This window comes from Tinamus guttatus, unplaced genomic scaffold (assembly GCF_059628265.1).
Source record: "Tinamus guttatus ecotype Peru unplaced genomic scaffold, ASM5962826v1 Tinamus_guttatus_pri_ptg000441l, whole genome shotgun sequence".
Classification (NCBI taxonomy): Eukaryota; Metazoa; Chordata; class Aves; order Tinamiformes; family Tinamidae; genus Tinamus; species Tinamus guttatus.
The window spans coordinates 138,262-148,004 of NW_028288975.1; the positions used below are offsets into that span (position 1 = coordinate 138,262).

Sequence of the window (9,743 nt, forward strand, 5' to 3'; positions counted from 1 at the left end):
CTCCCAGCGGCCCTGAACACAGCCAAGGGCTCTAGATTAAACTGCAGCATGAGTTTGATGATTGTTCCTCACAAAGACCTGCAATATTGACTTGCAGTCTGCACACTGATTGCCCATGGCACCTTCCTGAGAGGAGTTTGGAACAACCGAGGTTCATCACAGCATTATGCAAGAGAAATTAAGCATTGTCTGATGCATTTTCCAGCAGTCACAAAAAGACAAGAAAAGCTGGCTGCGGATTTCAGAGTAATCGCTGTATAAACGGATGCAGACACTTGCCATAAGGACAAGTGAGGCCTGGGGCCTTACCCAACATGATATGTGCACGGCCGTCTTCTGGCTTCGTGCCGTGCAACCTCGTCTGCCAGCTTCATTCCGTATCGTTTTACCTCTAGGTAAGATAAATAGGATAGAGTCATCTTTGCTTTCCAGTGAGCTTTGCCTATTTATCCTGGCTTTCAGTTTCAGCTGAGACACTGGGTTCAGACAGACATTTTTCAGATAGTAGCTGATCAACTTAGTTTTATTAATTAGCTTTTGACCAAAATAAGTCTTTTTTGTAAAATCTCAATCATTACAAGTGTAAAGACAGGGAAGATTTGGTCAGCATGGTAGAAGCCGGGATGCCTGTTGACTTCACAGTCTTTTGAATCAGATTTTTAAAGCATAAATTAATCTAAATTTTGAAAATTGTATAAATGCTTTGATGCCCAAGAACTGTAGTCAGTGAAAGATAAAACAAATATTGGGAGCTCTTGCAAAGGCATTAAAAAATACTTGGAATTGGTTTTAAGTAAATAATAGCGCTGGAAGCTGATGTGGTACTTGTGTAGCATGGGGATGTGGTGGCATTTCCCCTAAGAATGAAGGAATTCCGTTGAATCATGAAGGGCCATAGGAGCTTGGGGAAGAAGAGAGAAGGGGGAAAAGAAACAAGCAAAAAAACATGAAAGAAAAAAACCTTGCAGTTACTAGCTGGAATTTTGTTATAGGGAAAGGAACATGAAGAACTACACAGAATGAGTTTTTTTGTTTTGAATGTATGCAGATGAAACCTAAAATTACTCAAATATTTACATTTTTGTCAATGGCTTTAATCCATTTTGACATTTAATTGTACAAAGCCATTTCCACAACAAGACTATCTGTATTTTTTCAAACAAATTGTGTTTTGAAATTAAAAAAAAAAAAACAGCAGCACATAAAAAGCTGCAGATGGAGTTTTTATATTCAGTTGTTTTCTCAGTAGATGGAATATTGAATCCTTCACCCATTAAATGCAACCTCACCACAGATTTGCTGCACCTGCTATTTTACATCTCAGTATATTTGATAGGGAATATTTACGGCCCGTTCCAAACGAGCTGCAGAGCGGCCTCGTGCGGGGATGTCACAGCACGGCGATGACACCTGCAGGACAGAGCTGCCAACGTGCCGGCCTTCGGCCCCGAACCGCCTCCCTTCAACACGCCGAGGAGGCAGCAGCCGTAGAGATACGCTGAGGTGTTTAGAGCCGGTGCGATAGCGCGCTCTTCATGTCCCATTTACTACGTGATCAGGGGCAGGAACACGCCGTCCTCACCCAGAGCTTGCAAACGTCCTCAGATAGCCAAGGGCTTCTGGGTGGCTCCGGTTTATGGCAGCTGCCGGCACCAGCAGGGCCGCGGGCCCGAGCAGCCCGACCCCGCGTGGGCCGTGTCCATGGTGCCATGGCTGCCGGCTCGCCGAGCGCCCACACACGAGGGCTACCCCAACCCGGGTCTGCACGCGGTCGCCCGTACTGGCATGGCTATACACAGCCTCGGGTGGGGACTGAGATCTCACCGCAAATCTTTGGGCTTTTTCATGTTTTTCAGTCACTAAAAAAATGGAGTTGTTTGGGGAAACCAACGGCACTGTCAGTAATGGAGACATGAGGTGGCCACGCGCTTGAGTAGCCTCAGAGCTGTGGGTCGCAGTCGATGTTGTTCCTCACGCGCGCGGACGCGAGCACGGCCCTGGCCCGCTGAGAGCCCATGCGGGGGTCAGCCTGGCGCCAGCCGGCCTGCCCCGCTCGAAACGGGCTCCTTGACCCACCGTTCTTCTTGCCGTGGACACTGTCCTCTTGCCTGAGGAACAGTTTTTAGCAGGACTGTGCTGGCATTCTTTATACTTATCTTCCCAAACACAATACTAAGTAGTAACCAAAGGTGAATCACAATGCTGTGGTTCGTAGAGTCTTCAGTATCTCCAACATCAGTCCTTTGCAGCAACACAATCTATTTGAGTTTGTGAGGATCCATTTCTCGTATTTTCCTCCCTCTAACAAAACAGAATTGTAAAAGATGCAGTAACAAAAATGGTCTGGTTCCGAAAATTGTTTTGACAATCAGCAGTTGACAATTTAGGACCAGTGCTCTAAGATTCCATTTCAAATAGAAGTAATTTGAGGCACTTCCATCAATTAAAACAGTTCAGAATTTAAAAGCATTAAAAAAAGGGGGGGGGGGGAGGAGCAACTTAAAGCAGAAAAACCACCAGGACTGGGCAAAACTGTGAAGAAAATGATCAAGTACAGAGCCAGCAAAAAAGGAACAAACAACAGATCAGAGAGGCAGTGGGAAAGCAAGTGTTATCTATACATGAGAATATTTGGAAAACGGAACATTTTTCTAGTGCCAGTGAGATTACTTATTTTCCTCAAGGACTTTAACCTTAAAAAAAAACTTGTTTTGCCTCAAAAATAAATCAGAAAATTTTCAAAGCCATATGGATGCTTTATTTTTGTCTGGAGTGTGTTGCCATGCAACTTAGAGAGGCATCAGCTCCCTTGCAATGATTGCCATGAAACTTCCATCCAATTCACTTCATTGTGTTATTTGTTATGAGTTTTGAATGACCTCGTATCCATCTGTCTATATGCTGTTTAGTTCTCTTGCTACTAAACAAGCAAACCATAGCATCTTGACCTTTACTTTATTGTCACTTTTCCTCAGCAGTGCTATTAAGGATACTGGAGATAGACTAGTACTTATGGTGGCTATTAAATCTGCAGACTACTCCAGATCTTTATTTTATTCTTTTTATGTAACATGCTGCTACACAAACCAAAGAGATCTAAAGGGGCTCTGGGTATAAATACTGTTTTTCTGACATATTTGGATGCAACAAATGAAGAAAAAAAGGTCCAATAACTAGACATCAGATCTGAAAATATATATTTCTAAAAAAAAAAAAAACATTGGAACAGATTAGTAGGAGGTGCAGTGGGTCATTCTCCATGTCCAGAGACATTTAAGTCAAACCTGGGTAAGTTGCTGGATGCTGGTTTAAACTCACTGGGTCAGGAGTAAGGGTGGAGAGGAAAATGTTAGAGCAAGAGGACTGAGCAGTCACTAACGAAATGAAACCATTCAGCATCCAAGAAAGACAGACCATTAAAGTTTACAGGAGCAAAATATTAGCAGGAAAAAGTATTCTTTAAAACATAGGAGAAAAAGGAAGCTAATTCTCTGATAAACCATTTTTGTAATGAGCTGAGATCAAAGGGCAAACTGCAGTGCATTAAGCACTGATGTCTGTTGCCATTATGCTCCTGCAAGCGATCTGTGCCACGTCATCCCGCAGCTGTGGAGAGGAGGAGAAGCTGTTCCCAATTTGTTAATTCGGCTTTAAATGGCCAGGTTCAAGCACAGTGTGCTCTGCTTCCTAATGGATTCACTGGGGACCTGCTGTAACAAGTTATGTTTTGTATTTCCAGGCAGAATACCAATTCTTCTGTGCAAAGACAAGGTAAACAGGTATAACCAACACTTTTTAAACAAAACTGGAGAAGATAATGCAACTTCTAAGATTAAGAAATTCAAGGAAAAGCTATGATTCTGCTGAAGGCAGGAAATTCCTACCAGTACTTGAGGAATTGGCATAGTTAATTTGGGGAATAATAGGCTTTCAAAAGAAGATGCATGAAGGGAAGGGGCTGTTGTCTGGCAGTAAAGAGATTTTCCAAACTTTGTAGCAAGCCTTTGCTCACAGTTCTCATGCCTTGTCTTTCTTACCACAGGGATTTCATATCCCATGCCTATAGAGGCAGAACAAGGCATTCTGTAGTGGAAACCCATGAAGACAGGATTTTGGTTCAAGACAGTGCTGAGTGTCTCTAGGGAGGGCAGACACCAAGGAGGCTTCCTTGGTGAGCTGAGGAAGTTCCTGGGTGTACCAAGAGTTAAATAATGATGAATTGATGAGTAGGTGGGAGAAATAGCACTGACAGGTGAGTATAGACCAACAGCCCTTGCGGAACAGATCCAAGCCAGGGATTTGCTCTCCTGCTGTTCGTACGGGAATGCAGCACAGGCAGCAGGGGTAAGGGCATCCTTGTGCTCTGGTTTTCATGTCTGTTTTGGTGCTCTGTTCCTCAGGTTTGTCTGAGAACTCTTCCCCTGTAAATTTGGCAGAGCATTGTTAGGTTTTTCTCTCTTAGTTCCACCTTGGGAAAGCGTAGTGGTATGCTTAATAATCAAACATTCCTGAGTTGTTAAAAATATGAATAAACACATTATATATTTTAAGCTATAATAACTCGCTTAGGATGTACTGCTTTCCCAGTAGAGAGAAGTTATGGATCATATTAATGAGTGTTGGCTTTGGCCTTCTCAAGGAAAGAAGGCAGACAAACAGCCCTGCCTCCTGGAGCTGATACTTTCTCTTCTTCCATTTCAGTATTTTCTTAATATGAGATAAAAGTCAAACTTGCCTGTCTCTGAACTATCCTGTGGGAACAACATCCCAGAATGATTTTAGGGAGAGTGGGCAGCCAAGGAAAGCCTGTTTACAAGTTGCATCGGCAGTAAGGACAGAAACACAAAAGAATAAATCTCTGGATTGTAACTTATTATAAATTATAATGAAAATGCAGAGAGGAATTTTTGTTTCCTCTTTCTGATCTTAAGTGTAATTTTAACATGGGCATTTTATTTAAAAACAAAACAAAAAAGAACAGAGTTACGAATCATCCCTGGCAAAAGAATGAGTCACGCACGTTGGCAGAATGGTTAGCTTATTTGTTGGCAGCAAATAAAGTGGTTCTTAATGAACCAAGACAGGTTATTCTGAAGGCACTGAAGAAAGGAGATCAGGTGTATTTTCTTTTTAAGATTCAAAAAGAGTTACATATTTTGTCAAGGTCTCACTGTTTTTTTTTTTTTTCTTTTTTGAATAATGAATGAAGTTGTTTTAACAGAGTGCTAATGCTGGGAGTGCTGGGTGAAGAAATTCAATTGAAAGCCTGTCACAAGACTCTCTTATTTCACTGACAAGAGTTGTCATGCTCCTGTGACACCTGATGTGCAGAGCACAAACTGATAAATAGCTTAAAAATGAAATTGTCAGTCACCATTACCTTGCACAAGCAATTACCTCTCCTGGCGGCCTGGAGCACCAGGCCGGAGACCCGGATGACCAGTCGGATGGACACGGAGAGGGGGATCCGTGTGGATATGATATTTCCTAGCCTGAAGGAGTGAAGGAGCAACTTCACAGCCTGCTGCAGAGGGGTTTTTTTAAAGGGTTTGTTGCTAATGATGATTCTGGAGATAGGATTTTTTTTTTTTTTCCTGTGCTTGCAGCAGGCAAAGTGTCAGATAACGCTGTGAACATGCAGCTAAAAAAAATGAAGGAGAGAGAGGACAAAACATGGGCAATTTCAGCTTTAGGCAGGAAAAAGAAAGAACCCTGCACACTCTTGTACAAATTCCTCCCAAATTTTTAGGCCAGATAGCTCCTGGGGAATTATTTAAATTGCAAGGTTTCCAGCTGCAAAATAATATTTTATTATTTAGAGTTAGGATGATGGTGCTCACCTGGTTTGCCACCTTCATTCCTTACTGACACCAGGAGAAACACTTGAAAACCCAGTGTTTGATGATGCTGAGTGACTTTAACCCTCTCCTTTGGGTTTTTCTCATGGCTGGAATCTTCAGGAAGACTCTGGGAACGGCTGTAGTATAACCATAGCAACACAGGCATTTTGCACAGCAGCCAGAAGTTCTCTTAACAAAAAACCTACAGTTGCTAACAAAATGAGGACGGATTTAGCTCCTGCTTCCATTAATGGATGCAAGTATGCTGAATGCCATTTTGCTTTGTAGGGGGGCAGGACTGGGGACGTTGTTATTCTTGGTGCTAGCTCCTACAGATGGTTGGGTGTCACTTTTGGAGGAATCGCACTCGTGCCGGTCACGTTGCTCCTCGCCATCCCGCCCATCCTCTGCTGCCCCTTCCACTCCTGTCATTAACAGAAAACCCCTCCATTTCTAATCCGTGCATCCCAAGGTAGTTCCTGTCGCCCGGTCTTCTGGGCTGGATTTAGCAGTGCAGGTGCCTGCCGCGTCCCACGTGCACCCCAAGCATCGCAGAGCTCTTTTCACACACGAGTTCTCCAGCTGCCTGAATAGTTACGTGTTTTGCACAAGGTAAGCGAAAAGAGGAAAAGGGAAACAAGACTGTGGAGTAATGTGTAATTATCCCTTTCTCCAGGGAGGTCTGTACTTAAGAACCATTTTGCAAAAGAAAGCTTTAACCTAGGGTCTTCTGTACCTGAAAGAATTTGTCAACCCATTGATTTTGTCTTCAGGTCAGACAGACATAGCTTTTCCCAAACAAACTATTTTTGTTTTTTTAATTTCCTCCACCTCTGCTCCTGCCTGGGCTTGCAGGGTAGTCCAGCACGCTTTCCATTCCCCCTTTCCATTCCTCGCCTTGCTCGCCGTCCTGTGGATTTGCCCTGTGCTCCCGGAGCAGCTCGCTGCTTCCCAGGGCTCCCCGTGCAAACAGCAGCCTCGAATTACGGTGCTGCTTTCCAGGGCAGAAACAAGGGAGACGTGTCAGAAAAGCAAACAGCTCTATTTGGGGTTGAAGGGCAACCACATTTGTGACACAGTTTCCTGATACTGTCGCTTTTGTGATTCACAGTCCCATTCTGCAATAAAACAAGCAAAAATAGCCACTTACTCCCTGACATGGTATGAAAGGAGCACCAAAAATGCAGAGCAGCCTAACTCTGACTTCACAGAATCCTAGGCTGGTGTAATTGAATTTACAGCAGCAAAATATAGCTAATAATAATATTTCAGATAAAATAGGTACAAAAGCTTTTAAGTTCAGTTTCTTTTGGAGTTGTTGCTGACTCTTTAGGTGTACTACCTGTGTGTTTTCATCAGCTGAAATACGTGTGAGTGGACTGTACTACTGATTTCATAGACAGAATGCCAGAATAAGTGATGCTTTGTCAAATAGATTTTACTTATTTGTACACAGACATAGTAGAAAATAAAGATTAAAATAGACTGGTTGTGAAGGAGTTGACTATTTTGTGGCTAATTTACATTTTTGGACACTTAATGCTAAAATTCTGTCTCATTCTAGGAGCCAAATTCTGACCTACAAAACTTCCCACACGGTGCTGTTGATTTCCGTAAGGGTGGAATTTCTGAACTCGCAAATGAAAGGTTTTGACTAAGTAAAGAAATGCAGGCATAAATCCTGGGAAAGTTGTGAAGCCCTCCAGGTATGAGGGAGCAGAGCAGGGCTGCCCGCTGCAGGGTATCTGAGCGCTCTCAAGAGCTGGGTGCTCCGATGCCGCGGTGACGAGTGGCTCTGGAGAGGACAAGTGGATAAAACACCAGACTGCCACGCCGTTGATTTCAACAGCCCCTTAATGCTGATACCATGCAGTGTAAACGCAAGGGAGGACTAGCGAGAAAGGTTAATCACATCTTGTTTTGCTTGACAATGAATTCTTAAATGATGAACCCTTTTCAACCTGGCTTTTAAAAATATATCTATTGCATCTTTGTACATGCCTCACCTTTCTTTCTCTATTGGCTGCACTTGCTCATTAAGTGCTTGTGCTCAAACAAATTTGTATCCACAATAATTTTTTCATGACCCAAGGTAATTATAACTGTCAGTTTTGATAAAGGGAGTTATTTATTGTATATCTGACTGTACATGGTGGTCAAAATGTCTTTTAAAAATTATAAATATTGACATGTGTATTTTTCTTATGCACAGTAGAGGTTTAAAGTGGGTATCTTTGCTCTTCCTGCTGGGACTAGGAACTTACTATTCCTGCTACTTCCATAGACCCTATCAACATTATGTGTCTCAAAGAGCAGAGCTGCTGTCATTTTAGTGTCACCTGCTCACCTGAACTGCCATGTTTGAATACTAGAAATACCTTTTATTTATTATTATTATTATTTTTTAGAGAGGCATTGAGTTGCCAAGGAAAAAGGAGAATTAGGTAGCTTCGTGGTGCATGTGTGACTTGCTGAAAAAGCAAAAATGAGAAGTCTTTGCTTTATTCCTTCCTGACAGAATGCCGTGATCCCAGAAGGGAAACCTCCATCCATTCCTGAAGGACGCAGAAGCGGGTCAGAGGGAGGACGAAGGGACCGACGGGTGGGTGAGCACCTAGTACCGCACACCATTGCACAAGGCTGCGAGAGGACTCGCGGAACAAGCTGCTGCTTCTACCTCGTGCGTGTGCCTTGAGAGAGGAGGGGAATTATGGCAGTGTGAACTCTGTGGTGGAGGCTCAGGTGCAGACACTAAAGACTTCCTAACTACCTAAATTACCTTCCTAAATTAATATGCAAATAGGCAAAATATGTGTTACGAAATACAAAGTCACTGAAATTGAGAGTTTTCAACTGATCAAAAACATAAACATATAGGGTACAACATAAATATGTCTCCTGTACTTACAAGGAACACAGTAAATTACAAAGTAACAGAGGAAAAGATGTTTCAAAAGGTACACAAAGTCCACAAGCCATGACAAGCATGGTCAAAAAATGCTTAGAGCTCATTATGACAGACCAAAACCATTGCAGAAGACCAAAAGCTGCAACCACGGTTAGTCTGGGGAAGAGATCAGGCAAGATCGGGCATTCCCGGGATTCCAAATGCCTACAAGTGTAGCGAACGCGTTAAGTCTCCAAAGAGGCTAGGACACTCCAGCACACCATGTGAGAGAGCAAGGCACCTCCAGAATTGAAGGTTCCTGCCAATTTAGCCCAGCAAATGTCAGGATCAGTTAGTTCTTCACAGAAACCTGGGGAAAGTGTCAGTCTTGGAGCCTCATGCCAAGAAGCAAACACGTATTGCTGACCCCCGCGGGTGGCTAAGGACACCTTGAGCGGGCGCTGGCGCGTGGCGCGTAGTGAAAGCCGTGACCTAGTCACCGTTCCAGCTCCATGGACCAGCCAGCGCATGCCGTGCTCAGAAACCCGCACCCCACAGACCGAGTGTCCCACCTCCAGTAAGAGCTCAGGGTAATCAGTAACCTTTTCAAGCTCCATCTTAATTTAGAATCATTCTTCCCAGGAGTTTATTTGAAAAGCCATTACAGATCTTTATTTCCTGTATGGCTAAATTCCTTTTTCTAATTTCTATCTAAATATATTCACAATCTATTCATTTGATGTTGGCATTTTTTTCTCTAACTCAGAGGATTTTTATCCTTCATTTATATTTACCATCTCTGAATGCATTAATGAAGAATCATCATCTCTCAACCTGTACTTGGCCAGAGTAAGGGAAGTGAAGTTCTTTTAATCTCCACTCATAACATCAATATTCAATTTTCCTAATCAACTAGTTGGCCTTCACTGTACCTTTTCCAATTTATATTCATTCAGTTAAATGTGGGCAAAAAATGCAGTCATGAGTGCTTTCCTCAGTGCTTTTCCCTCTTCCCT

The 9,743-nt window shown here is 43.0% G+C and overlaps 1 protein-coding gene across 1 annotated transcript in view; it reads right to left on the reverse strand.

The window, feature by feature from the left end:
- Positions 1–6,235, reverse strand: part of LOC148593167 (syncytin-A-like) — a 51,609-nt gene extending 45,374 nt beyond the window's left edge. Inside the window, exons 1-2 of the mRNA XM_088531965.1 lie at positions 6,174–6,235; positions 5,398–5,492 (exon numbers count right to left, since the gene is read on the reverse strand). Coding sequence (XP_088388091.1) covers positions 5,398–5,492; positions 6,174–6,235 — 157 coding nt within the window. The remainder of the gene's footprint in view (positions 1–5,397; positions 5,493–6,173) is intronic.
- Positions 6,236–9,743: the final 3,508 nt, after the last annotated feature.